Consider the following 13,835-nt stretch of genomic DNA (forward strand, 5'->3'; position numbering starts at 1 on the left):
CTCTTTATTCCATGTTCAGCACCAAAGGCCCAGCCCTGGATAACTCCTGCCTCAGGAGTCGGGAGAGAAGGGAGATCCTTGAAGTCCCAGACCAAGCTGGTACCTCTAGCTACAGCTTGCTCTTTGAGTCCCGGGGCTTCACTCGGATCACGCCCTCCTGGGCACAGGACATAGCCAGGACCCCGTCCCGACGCCACAGCCGCCCATGAACTAGGCCCCGGGAGCCACCTGCGAAGATAAGGGAGAGAACGGCCTTCTGTTTCCTTCCACCCAGCCAAATGCCCTCCTTGAAAAACGTACAACTCAGGTTGGGCCACCCCATGCCAGGGTACACTCAGTGTTGTGGGCACTCCCAATCGCCAAGCACCCTTTTAGGAGCCTATTATGGTTGGTCATCGGGGGTAACTCCTCCCATGGGAATCCCACTTGATAGTTTAAAAGCACTTTCACATATCTGCTGGCTTCCTCAAAAAAATCCCAAGGGGAGACGTTCTGAGAACAGTGTGGTTCAGTAGCTCAGCTAACCAGATCTGCCCCACTTCTGGCCACCTGTGTGAGGAAACCCATCAGTTCCCTTTCCCCCCCACCCCGGTACGCGGGCCTCTCACTGTTGTGGTCTCTCCCGTTGCGGAGCACAGGCTCCGGACGCGCAGGCTCAGCGGCCATGGCTCACGGGCCCAGCCTCTCCGCGGCATGTGGGATCTTTCCGGACCGGGGCACGAACCGGTGTCCCCTGCATCGGCAGGCGGACTCTCAATCACTGTGCCACCAGGGAAGCCCCCATCAGTTCCCTTTATAATAAATCAAACCAGGCCCTCCAGGCTGGTAATTCATTCAAACCAACCAACCAACAAAAAAAACCCCACCTCCATCCCCACAGGGACAAAGGGGCTCGGAGGACAGGACGTGGAGCCATGAGACCTGGCCATCCCCCTCCCCATGTGGAGATTCTCCCTTGCTAGCCCAGGGCCTTAGTCTGATTATTTAGGAAGGGAACTGCTGGTTTCTCTTATATGCAGAACAGCTCACTTAGGCCTTGTCCCATGTTCCAGATGATGCCAGTCAAGTCCAGAGAGGCTCAGGGACTTGGCCTGAAGGCTCAGGCCAAACATGAACCCAAGAGTCCTAACTTCAAGTGGTGGCTCCTTTATTGTGATGCTGTTGGTGCTTGAGAGCCCCCCTTCCCTGAGTATAAGAAGTCCCTCAAGTTTTGTCCTTGTTTCACCAAGCAAGGCTTTTCTTTGTTTGAAATGCACTTCCTTGGAAAGGAACCCAGGGCTCTGAGACTAGGCACTGATGAACGAGTCTGGGTTTCTCTCAACGCTATAAGGAGTATCCAAGCAGTGGGGCCCTTAGAGAATGCTGAGTGCCCTGACCCTCAACCAGGTTAATTGTCAGAATCACTTAGAGAGCTTTTTTTTTATTTTAATTTTTTGGCTGCGCCGTGCAGCATGCGGGATCTTAGTTCCCCAAGCAGGGATCAAACCTGTGCCCCCTGCAGTGAAAGCATGGAGTCTTAACCACTGGACCGCCAGGGAAGTCCCGGGAGCTTCTTAAAAATAGTTACCTGGATCTCATCCAAGATCTGCAGAGTCAGAATCTTAGGGATGGAATCTGAGAGTGTTCTGAAAAAGCTCCCCCAGGTGGTGGTCTGATGAGCCACCAGCTTTGGATACCTCTGTTTTAATGCAACCCTATTTGTTTAGATGGGGAAACAGGCTCAGAGAGGAGATGGGACTTGCCCAAGATCACACAGGGAATCTGAAGTGGTTCTGGGACTAGAACTGAGTCTCTGAGATAAACTGAATCATATTCCCAGCATGTTACAGAAATTAAGAGCTGAGCAGGTGTCCCATCCTCAGGCCTCACCCTGTCATTTTGAAGACAAGGATACCACAGCCTAGGGAAGCAGAAGAGGAAGTGAGTGATCTGTGTGGTGCTCCATAGAAAGTGGGTGGGGGACAGCATCACCCAAGAAAGCAGGCTCCCTGCCCTCCCAGGGTCAGCACCCTCATCCCCCATGGTCCCACACTCACCGGCCCAGGGGCTCTCACACTCATAGAGCATCCAGTGGTCAGCTCGGAAAGGGGCGTGGAACCACATGGAGTGATCCAAGGAGACCATGAAGTGCACCTTGTGCTGCCACTGGTGGGGCAGCAGTGCTGTGCCCAGGAAGGCATAGTCCGAGATATAGGCTGCCACGCAGCAGTGCATCTTCATGTCGCCCTCCCCTGCAACAGATTCCGGCCCCATCAGCCCTGGGCTCCTGGGCTTTACAGCTCAGGACCTGAAGGGAGGTAGGGAGAAAGGGGCTGCCGTGCATAGGTGTGCAGACTGTTCACTGCCCAAGGGCACCTGGCCCAAGGTGTGTGTGTGTGATGGGCGATAAGGGAGACAGGGATGGGAGGGGTCAGGTGCAAGTGAGGATTGAAATCCAGTCTTCCGTCCCCAAGTCTTCCACCGTGGACCCCTGAAGGGTCTTCTTCCAATTTGCACAAAGGCACCTGATGCTTAGCAGGGGACCTGGGGAAGAATCTCGGCAAGGTGCCTTGCCTTCCCCAGAAAGGGGCAGCATTAGGATTACAGTCACCTGCCCGTTCTCCCCATGCAAAGGGCTGAGCCAACCTCCCCATCATGCAGATAAGTAAACAGGCCCAGAGTGGGGAAGTGACATGCCCAAGGCCACAAAGGGCAAATGAGGTACAGGTCTAGGCCCCCGGAGAGCGTTTCCTTTCAGGCCATGGGGTCCTCTTACCAATGTAGCCCCGGGCTCGCACCCAGAACATCTGTTTGGGCTCCATGCTCTGCGGCTGGCTCAGAGTGGGTAGGTTTACCAGCTTGATCTCAATGGGCACCTCCCGGGCAGCAATTCGGTTCAGCCCCACTCGGTACTTCTCTTGAAGGTTAGGGTCCCTGAAAGTAAAGGGGAGAGGGACGGGGAGACCCAGGAAGATGGGGAGCCTGTCCTCTGAGCCGCCTCTTCTGACCCCTCTCATTCCTCCACAGGGACTCCTGACTTATCCCCAAAGCTCCCCTCCCCTCTGGCAGGCAAGATAGGATAGATTTGCATCCTTTCTTTGCCACTTATGAGCCCTGTGGCCTGGTGCAAGTTAGTCATCGCTCAGCCTTTTTCCCATCTGCAAAATGTGGATAATGACAGTCACCTACCTCATAGTAAATACTGTGGAGGAGACAAGATAAGGCATATGAAGCCAACACATCATCTAGTCATGCGGTGTACCCTGTGACAGGCCCCGTTCCAGGCATTTCACACACATGAACTCACCCGTCAACACCTCTGTGAGATCCATGCTGTTCTCACTGCCATCTGATACGTGAAGCAAGCACAGAGGGTGCAGGTAGCCTGCTCAGGAAGTGGAGGGGCACGGGGTTCGGACCCAGCCAGTCTGGCTCCTTGGTTCACACTCTTGACCACTTCTCTATTCTAACACTCAGGAAACAGGCTGCCCTACTTGGACTGACTTACCTCACCCTGAGCAACCGGGGACGCTGTTCCAGGGAGCGGAGCCCATTTCCAGGGAAGCCCCTTTGCCACAGTAAGGACCACCCCTTGTGCCCCTAGGCTCTTCCCCGGGATTTCCGTTTCCATCCCTATCCTTTCGAGCCCTGTCTGACAGAACCTTCTGTGATGATGGTATGGTCTGTAGCTGCACTGTCCGCTGTGGTAGCCACGAGCCACATGTAGCTGTTGAGGGCTTGAAATGTGGCCAGTGTGACCGAGGACCAGAACTGAATTAATTCTATTTAACGTTAATTAACTTAACATAGCCACCTGTGGTTAGCGGCTTCCTTATGGGACACACAACTCTAGATTCAGGGACCTTTAAGAACAATGTCCTCCTTTCATTTCTCAAACATTTTGGAGCTCTGAGCGCATACCAGGCTCCATGCTTATTCCTCTCTGTCAAGAGTGATGTAACTACAATTTACTGAGCACTCACTGCGGGCCTTGTTGTCCTGTGTAATCCTCACAGCAGCCTTATAAGGTAGAAATTCTGATTGGCACCATTTTACAACGGAGGACACAGGCTCAGAGTGGAAAAGCAACTTGCCGAACTCACACGGCTGGCAGGGACGGTCTAGATGTGAACCCAGGCTTTTCCTAGGTGCAGATGCACATCTGTTCCATCACCGGGCTGACAGCCCTGACTGCTGCACAAGGCAGCAGGGCTCTCCTTACGATACAGCTGTGAAGTCTGCAGGGCAAAAACAGCCATTCCCATGTTTTAGATGAAGAAGCAGGGCTCTGAGAGGCTGGGGGGTTGAGCAAAGCTACACAGCAGGTGGGCTCTAATAGAGGCGGAGCCCTGGCCCCAATCTATAACCGAGCAGGACCCTGTGGATACCTCTGTCAAGTTTACGATTAACCTCCTTATCTGAACCTTTATTCCTTTTATTGTTCAAAATCTGTTCTCAAAGTGAAAGAGCGGCATGGACATATATACACTACCAAACGTAAAATAGATAGCTAGCGGGAAGCAGCCGCATAGCACAGGGAGATCAGCTCGGTGCTTTGTGACCGCCTGAAGGGGTGGGATAGGGAGGGTGGGAGGGAGACGCAAAAGGGAGGGGATATGGGAACATATGTATATGTATAACTGATTAAATTTGTTATAAAGCAAAAGAAAATAATAATTTTTTAAAAATGTAAAAAAAAAAAAACCTGTTCTCCTCAAGATTGAAGAGGGGAACTGTAACCGAGCAGGACCCTATGGGGCCTTCCTGGGACAGGCCCTTCCCCCATATGCTCTGCTTTATTCTCTGAAGTACCTAGATAACAGTATGTGATGCACATTTCCTGAGCTGTTTTACAGATGCTAACCACACCCCCCCAGCCAAATGAAAGATGTTAACTACTTGATGACCATGAGGACATAGCCCCAGGCCTCCTGGAGCCTAAGGACTAACAATGTTAACCCCTGTGATGCTGCCCTCTTACCTCACCATCAGCCAATCAGAGAATTGTGCATGAGCTGATCACATAATCCTGCGACCCTCCTCCTTTACCTGGCTTTTAAAAATGCTTTGCCAAAACCCTTCAGGAGGGACTTCCCTGTTGGCACAGTGGTTAAGAATCCATCTGCCAATGCAGGGGACGTGGGTTTGATCCCTGGTCTGGGAAGATCCCACATGCTGCGGAGCACCTAGGCCCATGTGCCACAACTATTAAGCCTGCGCTCTAGAGCCCTTCAGGGAGCTTGGGGTTTTTTAGAGTGTGAGCCACCCATCTCCTTGCATGGCCTTGGAATAAACCTTTCTCTGCTCCAAACTCCGATGTTTCGGTTGGTTTGGCCTCACTGTGCCGTAACAAATCCCCGTGACTTGTCCTGTGTCAGGACCCAGAGCTCTTTCCACTGCGCCAGCATTTTTCCAACTTTATTAGCTGTGATTCAGGTAAGAAACCTATTTTACCAGGTGACATTCAAAATACTTAACATGCACTAAGGCAAAGGCAGCAGGGCCACAGCTCTGCAGCAGGGACCCTCACCCCTGGCAGGCATTAACTCCTAGGCTGCTGGGTCATGGGTGACCCTGGAAGTGAAGGGGGACCACTCAGGGACTGGGGAGGTATTTACCAACAGTTATAGAAGTATTTCAGTGTTTAAACAGTAGGAAAGCTGTAACAGTACCTGAACTGGCTGAACAGGAAGCCCTGCATTTCACACCATGATCCAACAACACCCACCCATGGGCACACATGCTCTCACACACAATTGAACTAATGTTTCACAAAAGGATGCCTACCCTTACTACAGGCAATACACTCTAGTATCTTTTCTAGTCCAGCTTCCCCGCGCCCCGCTCCCACCCCGGCCGTGCCTCATGGCTCGTGGGATCTTAGTTCCCCAACCAGGGATCGAACCCGTGCCCCCTGCAGTAGAAGCACAGAGCCCTAACCACTGGACTGCCAGGGAATTCCCTAGTCCAGCTTTTTAAAATGCTGGCCGAGATCAACTAAAGGACTCCGTGGCCTGCTAACAGGTGGCGACTGCAGTTTGAACACTGTCCTGGGACCTTGAGGTCTCTCACCTTAAATACTGGTTAATGAGGGCCTCGTGGCCAAGCAGCTCTTCCGGCGGGGGCACGGTAGGCATGGAGAACTGGTGCTGCACAGGGCTGGGCTGGGTCTTCTGGAAGGAGGCCTGGCAGATGAAGATGGGCCTGCCGTGTTGCACAGCCTTCACAGAGCGCACGGAGAAGCTCACCCCTGTTCGCGTCCGTTCCACCTGGTACAGAACCGGCACCTTCGGGTCCCCTGCGGCAGGCAAAGGGCACACAGCACATGGTGAGCCCAACTGAACCCCGTAGGCCCTCTCACCATCACCATGGCTGGACAGGGCCCTCTCACCATCACCATGGCTGGACAGGCCCCTCTGTTGCTTGTTCTCCATTCCTTCTCTGCTTGGTAGCTACTGACTGAGGCCTGATGAAGCCCAGGTACTGGGGAGAGAACCCTAGACCCTGTCATTGGGATGCTCCCGGTGCAGGTGGAGATCCTCTCTGTCAACAGCACAGGACAAAAGGGACACTGCCAGATTCCCTGCATTCAAAGCCCGGCTCTGACACTCACCAGCTCTGTGACCTTGGGAAAGTCACTTAACCTCTTTGAGCAGTTAACGCGTCTGTGAAATGGGGATCATCATAGTGTTCATACCTCTCAGGATTTTAATGAGGATTAAATTAGTTCAGAGTCGTAAAGTATTCAGAATAATATCTGGCACGTAGTAAGTGCTCTGTGTTTGTTCAATAAAATACTCTCAGCTTTTGTCTTGTTCCCTCTGTGACTGGGATCTTGTCATGAACCCGGTACCATTCTTCTGGATCAGGGGTCAGCAAATCTGGCCTGCTGCCTGATTTGTTTTTCTTTTCTTCCTTTCTTTTTTTTTTTTTTTTTTTTTTTGAGAACAAGCAAAGGTTATTCAGAGTTTAGTGCATCAAGGGAATCAGCCACAATCACTTCCGCCTGGCAGAGACTCAGAGACAGACAGAGGAGCGGGAAAGCTTTATAGTGAAAAAAAAGGTTTCAGGTATGCCCTGCTTGGAGGCTGCTGGCATGGCGATAGGCAGGCTAACTAGAAGCAGGCAGCCTGTGTAATTGGTGAGGGGTGCATGTTTGGCTTTCCCCAGTTAGTCCTAAGTTGGAAGCAGGGGCAAAACTTAGGGAAGCTCTCAGTTATTCATCAAGTCCCGGCCATTAGGGGATGATCATTACAGGGACTATGGTTTGGCTTCCTGGACTGGCTGCTAGAAATGGTGGTCTGACTTTCTCCAAGCCTGACTTGTAGATAGTAGGTTGGCTTCCTGTGCTAGTTGCTACCAGTTGTGGCTCAGAGTTCTATTTTTATATATGGTTTGGCCACTGTCTGATAATTCATTCTCCCAGGAAAAGCCCGCTGTCAGTCCCTTCATCCTTAATGCAAATGGAAGTCACCTGACCCTTCTCCTTCGCTATCTGTGCTCACAAGGCAGGATGAGACACTGGCCCCAGCGTGAGGACTATTAACCCTCAATGAACAGGTCGGGGAGGGTTTTTAGAGAGAGTCTTCCTGGTGTCCCTGAAGTCCTTTAGTCTGAGTCAGACCAACCTTGGAGAACCCTGACATCTAGGTGGTAAGATGTCTTGGGGATGATTTTCAACTTTGAGATGAAAGAAGCAGGTCTAGAGAAGCATTGCTTCCTCCACCCCATCCAAATGGGGAGCCCGCCAGGCACTGGGGGCTCATTCAACAGCAATAAACACGCCTATGAAGCCCTGAAGCCCTGAACCCAGTGGGTTTGCTCAGGTCTGTTAGCCAGCAATGCCAAAGGGGCATTTTTAATTAGAATGGGGGCTCCTCAAGGCCAAAGGCCTTTGAGAAGGGCTTCCCAAGAGTCCAGAAACGAGACAGCTACATAAGCAGTCTGATTTCAGGGGCTGGGAAGGAGGCCTCCCTTCCCTATCAACGAACTATTAAAAAAAAAAAAAAAAAGCTGTCATCCAATCCTTGGGCTGCAGCTGAAATTCAGTATTTTCAGTTACTAGTGATTTACCTTTCAGTGTGAATGAGTTCCAGACCTGTTCTTTAAAATTTGTTTTGGAATAGAGCTGGTAGGCTCTGCAGTATATTGAAGGAAGCAAGATAACAGTTATGGAGTGAGTGCATTAGTTATGTGGACCTGAAACAGACAGCCAGATACTTCTCCAGCAAAGATGAGTTTCTTCAGGATCAGCAGAGAAATGCAATTCGGGGTCTGCAACCACGGTGAGCCACATGCAAGTCCCCGTCCAGCAAGAGGAGAATGCTTTTATAGAGGGGAAAAGGGAGGGCTATAGTATAGTGCAATTGGGAGGGCCCTAGTAAACAAAGAGCCCATGGTTTTTCATTGGCTGAGTCCCTGCCAGAAAGGAGTCTTTTTCCTGTCGGGCTCTGCTATTGTTACAGGGCATGAGCGCTCCCCCCTCTGGTCTCCCAACTCTACTTAATGGAGGTTTCTGTTTATGAATTTTTTTATTGTTGCTAAGGTATCTTTTCTCACGTTGGTCTCACGTTAACTAAGCAAAGTGGGTCTTATCACCACTGTATAGATAGGGAAACTGATGCTGTAAATAACATTTTTTGGAATATGGCCAAGCCCATTTGTTTACATACTATTTGCTATTGCTTTTGCCCACAAAACCTAAAATATTTACTCTGCCTTTACAGAATAATGTTTTTTGACTCCTGCTCAAGATTCTCCATGCTTTAAACCTATACCAAGTCAGATAACACCTGTATTACATTCTTCTACCTATCTAGAGAAATACTTTTTTTTTTTAATTTTATTTTTGGCTGCGTTGGGTCTTCGTTGCTGCGTACGGGCTTTTCTCTAGTTGTGGTGAGCGGAGGCTACTCTTCATTGTGGTGCGCAGGCTTCTCCCTGCTGTGGCTTCTCTTGTTGTGGAGCACAGGCTCTAGGCGCGCAGGCTTCAGTAGTTGTGGCTCGGGGCTCTAGAGTGCAGGCTCAGTAGTTGTGGCACACGGGCTTAGTTGCTCCGCAGCATGTGGGATCTTCCCAGACCAGGGCTCGAACCCATGTCTCCTGCATTGGCAGGCGGATTCTCAATGCCTGTACCACCAGGGAAGCCCTGAGAAATACTTTTTTTTTTTTTTTTTTTTTGCGGTACGTGGGTCTCTCACTGTTGTGGCCTCTCCTGTTGCGGAGCACAGGCTCTGGACGCGCAGGCTCAGCGGCCATGGCTCACGGGCCCAGCCGCTCCGCGGCATGTGGGATCTTCCCAGACTGGGGCACGAACCCGTGTCCCCTGCATCGGCAGGCGGACTCTCAACCACTGCACCACCAGGGAAGCCCGAGAAATACTTTTTTTAATCAAAAAACAAACAAACAAAAAACCCAAACTGACTAACATTCTGTACTGGGCTTTTAGAAAGAGGATTGATATGATAAATGGCCAAGGACCAACACCTCCACCTCCCAGTATCTTTTAATTAAAAATATCATTAGCAACATTGTAAAGCAACTATACTCCAATAAAAAAATTAAAAAATATATCTATATATCATTGGAGCACCATAACTGTTTATAAATCTTCATGCACCTGGTAGAGGGTCACATCACAAACTAATAAGAGAGCTTCCCTTTTTGCCTTGCTGCCAGGAAGCTCGGAACTAACTTTTGTATAAAACTGCAATGATATGCCTTAGCCTAGTATTTTGACACAATTATTTCCCCCAAATCCCGTTACTACTAGCCTCCTGGCCCTTGACTTTTATTTATTATTACTTTTGAAAATTTTGTCCCAGGGTATTCCTTGGTGGTCCAGTGGTTAGGACTCCGCGCCTTCACTGCTGAGGGCACGAGTTCAATCCCTGGTCTGGGAACTAAGATCCCACAAGCCGTGTGGCCCGACCAAAAAATAAAAAACTTAATATCCTTCTTAAAAAATTTTTTTTTACCCCAAATGTTTTATTTTTTCCCATACTTAATTTTTTTGCAGACTATATTCCATTATAGGTTATTACAAGATACTGAATATAATTCTCTGTGCTACACAGTAAATCCTTGTTGCTTATCTATTTTATGTAGTTTGTATCTGTTAATCCCATACTCCTAATCTGCCTTGACTTTTATTTTATTCTAAAAATCAATTAATTGATTTACTTTTGGCCACACCACACAGCTTGCGGGATCTTAGTTCCATGACCAGGGATCGAACCCAGGCCCTCAGCAGTGAAAGTGTGGAGTCCTAACCACTGGACCACCAGGGAATTCTGACTTTTATTTTAATAGTTCTATAATAGCTGCCAATTATTTTAATCTGTCTTGTACCCTTTCAAGAAGCAGATAGGGACACAAATAATTGGTGATTATCAGTGTTGGCACGGTGCATTTCATGCTGCCCCTGGATGGAGAATTTCCAAGGAAGTGGATGTTTCCCCCAGAACCTGAGATGGGCTCTCCCATGGTTTGGAATTATTTCCCAAGAAGGAAAGAGAAAATCACAGAAGGAGAACAAAGTGTAGAGCTTGGAGCCACACAAAGCAACTCAGGTTCAAATCCTGGCTTTGCCTACCTGAGCATTATGGGAGCTTCTTACATAACCTCTTTGGGTCCAAGGTTCCTTATACATAGAATAGTGGCAGGAATGCTGTTTACTTAAGAGGATTAAACAAGATAATGTACATAGCTGTGCACTGTAACATGCAAATTTTAATTATTCCCATAAGTTCATCATCAAAAAGTAATGATAATTACCATTTATGGAAAACCCACATCATGCCAGGCCCTGCACTAGATACTTTACCTGCAAAGACAAAGAATTCTTTTCAGAAACCAGATGATGAAACTGATTCAGAGAGATCAGGTAATGCCCCCACCCCCCAAAACGAAACAAAACTGTCTCACTGGGCTAGAAGGATTACAATATCAAAAGGCCAGCACTTTTGGAGTTTACAACCAAATTGAGGGAACAAAGGGCGCATCTGCCCCCAGCTAGCATCAAAGTTGAGAACGGGGCTCGCCCCAAGGTAAGTATTCAAATGCTTTAGAGCAATGACTGTCACGGAAGTAAAGGAAGTAAAAGGATGGGGAGTGAGGGGCATGGGAACGTAGTATGAAAAGGTGTATTCACTATTAACTATTTTATACTTGTAAAATGAAGGCGGAAACCCATTGTCTTTTTTAATACAGATCACATATCATAAAGTTTCATAAATTCTTCTCAGCTGATGGGACCATGCAGAAGACAGAGACTCTTAAAATTGGGAGCATCTGCCTAGGAGTGAGATTTTTATGTTTCTCAAAAGGGAGCATGGGTTTTAAAAGATTACTCTCTCCTCCTTCATTTGATCCCAGAGCTGTAAGCAGCTACAGAGATCTTGCTTGGCCCCGCCCCTTCTGCATTTTTCAGGTGGGATGAAGGAGGGGTGGGGGAGGGTGGTTATATCTCACTCAAGGTCGCCTGGTGAATCAATGGCAAAGCTCCGACTAGACCCAAGGTCTCGTTTCCCAGGCTGTTCTCTTCTCCAAGTTAAGCTGCCTGCCTCAAACTCCCAGCAGAGGTTTCAGCACCCCTCTGCGGATCCAGCACAGGACTGGCACCAGCAGGTGTATGAAGAATAAAGAACAAAAGACCCACTGGGAACAGTTAAGCACCACAATCTTGTGCCACTGTGGGCCAGGAAACAAGTACCCAGTATCTCAGCAGGTATGGGGTCTAAGGCTCTTCCTGGCCCCAGGCCTTCTTCCTCTCTAGGCTTCCCTAAGGGCGATCAATTAACCCTCTCCCTCCCCCCCCTCCCCTCCCCTCCCCCCTCTACCTCTCTCCCTCTTTCTCCTCAGTCTGCTCCCCAAGGCCAGAAAGAAGTGGCTGCTGGGCCACCAGTGCTGGGGTGGGTTAAGGGAGGGGTTGGTTTACCTTTCCGAACAAAGTAACAGTGCAGGGAATGCACGTGGACATCTTCACTCACAGACTTGGCTGCAGCCACCAAAGCCTGGCCCACGATCTGACCCCCAAACAGCCGCTGGTTTGAGGGTACCCAGTAATGCCTTCCTCTGTGGGGAGAGGGAAAAAACAGGAAAGACTTGGGTGCTGGGCCACATCCCACAATTTTCAATGAGCCTCTAGTGCAGGATCTCTTGACCTGATTGGGGTTTGGGATCCTTTGAGAATCTGGTGAAAGCCTTTCCCCAGGCAAATATCCTAACACCACTCTACCTACAACTTCAAGGCCTTAAGGATGCCCCAAACTTCTGTGGACTTCAGTTAAGGATAATGAACTAATCCCCATATTTTATACTATGAGAACAGGGATCAGAGAGGGAAACTGACTTGAGCAAGGTCACACACACACAGCTCAACCATTGCCATCCCGAGCAGTATCCGGGTCGTTTGAGCCCAAGTCCAGTGTTTCTTCCATTGCCCATACCAGGGTAAGGCATAAGTCTCTCAAGCCCTTGAGTAGACCAAGATGAACCCCACAAGCTGCGGGGGGGGACTGCATTAAGGTCTGCCACTTACAACCCTCAACTTGACAGCCCAGTTCTTAAAAGAACTAGATTTAGAGCTTGAAGGGCCCTCAGACTTCAAATCTAACCCCTTCAGTGCACAGATGAGGAAACTGAGGCCCCAGAGGTGAAAAGTCTTGCCCATTGCATGAGCCCAGTGGAGGATTAAGAATTTAGGTCTCCAGCTTCCCACTGCCCAGCCCAGCATTTTTCATATAATGCATTGCAAATAGCTCTCCAGGGAGTTATTTGTAATTGGTTTAAGTGGGGCTAAGTTAATACCTAAGATAGCTTCCAATAAGCCAGGAGGAGCCTTGGAAGCCCAAACTATTAAATCCCCAGTTACAGTCAAGAATTTAAGCGGCATCAGGAAGGAAACTGGCTCAGGCCTCAGAATGAATAAAGAGCTACTAGACCCCACCTAGTGGTGGGAGGGATGAGGAATGTAAGAGGAAATTATAGTGAATATGCAGGAGCTGCGGATAAGTTTGTGCCCTTGGACAAATCACCGCCCTTTCCGGACTGGCTCTCCCTGGGACATGATTCCTCAGGGGAGGCTGCTGAGAAGGATACCTTGGGTCACCACTTTTTGCCTAGATTGCCAGGACCTCCCAGAGGTGGGACTGCACAGAACCCCGCGCCGAGGAGGAAGCCGGGGCAGCCTTGTCAGGCACAAGTTCCCTCCCAATCGCGGCACAGGCATCTCGCGCAGAGCCCATCCTCGTCCAGCGGGGTACGAGCAGGGGCAATGGGGTGGCAGCAGGCAAGATCAGGAGCCTCTGACCCCAATGCGTGGGTGCGGCCCCGATGCGGCCGGCTACCTGAAGAGATCCTCATCCAGCAGCTCGAGGTTGAGCACGCTGGTGACCAGGACGCTGCGGAGGTCCCTGGGTGGATCGCCGCCGCCCTGTTCGTCCTCTAGGGCTTGCGGTGACGACATGTAGCCCACTTGCTGCCGGCCTGGGACCCTGCGCTCGGGGGCACACGCGGAGACCTGGACGGAACGCGCAGCCTCCAGCAAAAGCTAAGTAACCGGAAGTCCCCCGCAAGCCCTGAGAAAGTGGGATGCAGGCTATGATTGGTCGGTGCTCCTGTCAGTCTTCGGGTGAGTGTGCCCACCTGCTCTCTAGCGATTGGATAAAATGGGTGCCAGTCCGGGAAGCCCGTGCGTGATTGGATATAACAGTGAGGGGGCGGAGCCCCGGGACTGGATAATAAGGGCTGAGTGTCATTTCCCCTCTGTCAGAGAGCAAAGACGCCCCCCAACTCACGGTAACCCTCTCAGGCCGAGGGGTTCTCCTGAGCTCTGTTAACAGGCCACCCAATAG

The 13,835-nt window shown here is 50.1% G+C and overlaps 1 protein-coding gene across 1 annotated transcript; it reads right to left on the minus strand.

Annotated features, from left to right (window-relative positions):
- Positions 1 to 16: 16 nt before the first annotated feature.
- Positions 17 to 13,447, minus strand: ACOT8 (acyl-CoA thioesterase 8; the record flags this gene model as incomplete). Its single annotated transcript, XM_079719752.1, has 6 exons — positions 17 to 228; positions 2,037 to 2,231; positions 2,756 to 2,913; positions 6,052 to 6,277; positions 11,918 to 12,054; positions 13,329 to 13,447. 6 exons carry the CDS (start codon positions 13,445 to 13,447, stop codon positions 110 to 112), a joined length of 954 nt encoding a protein of 317 aa, XP_079575878.1. The 3' UTR covers positions 17 to 109.
- Positions 13,448 to 13,835: the final 388 nt, after the last annotated feature.

This window comes from Hyperoodon ampullatus (genome assembly GCF_949752795.1).
Source record: "Hyperoodon ampullatus genome assembly, chromosome: 14".
Classification (NCBI taxonomy): domain Eukaryota; kingdom Metazoa; phylum Chordata; class Mammalia; order Artiodactyla; family Ziphiidae; genus Hyperoodon; species Hyperoodon ampullatus.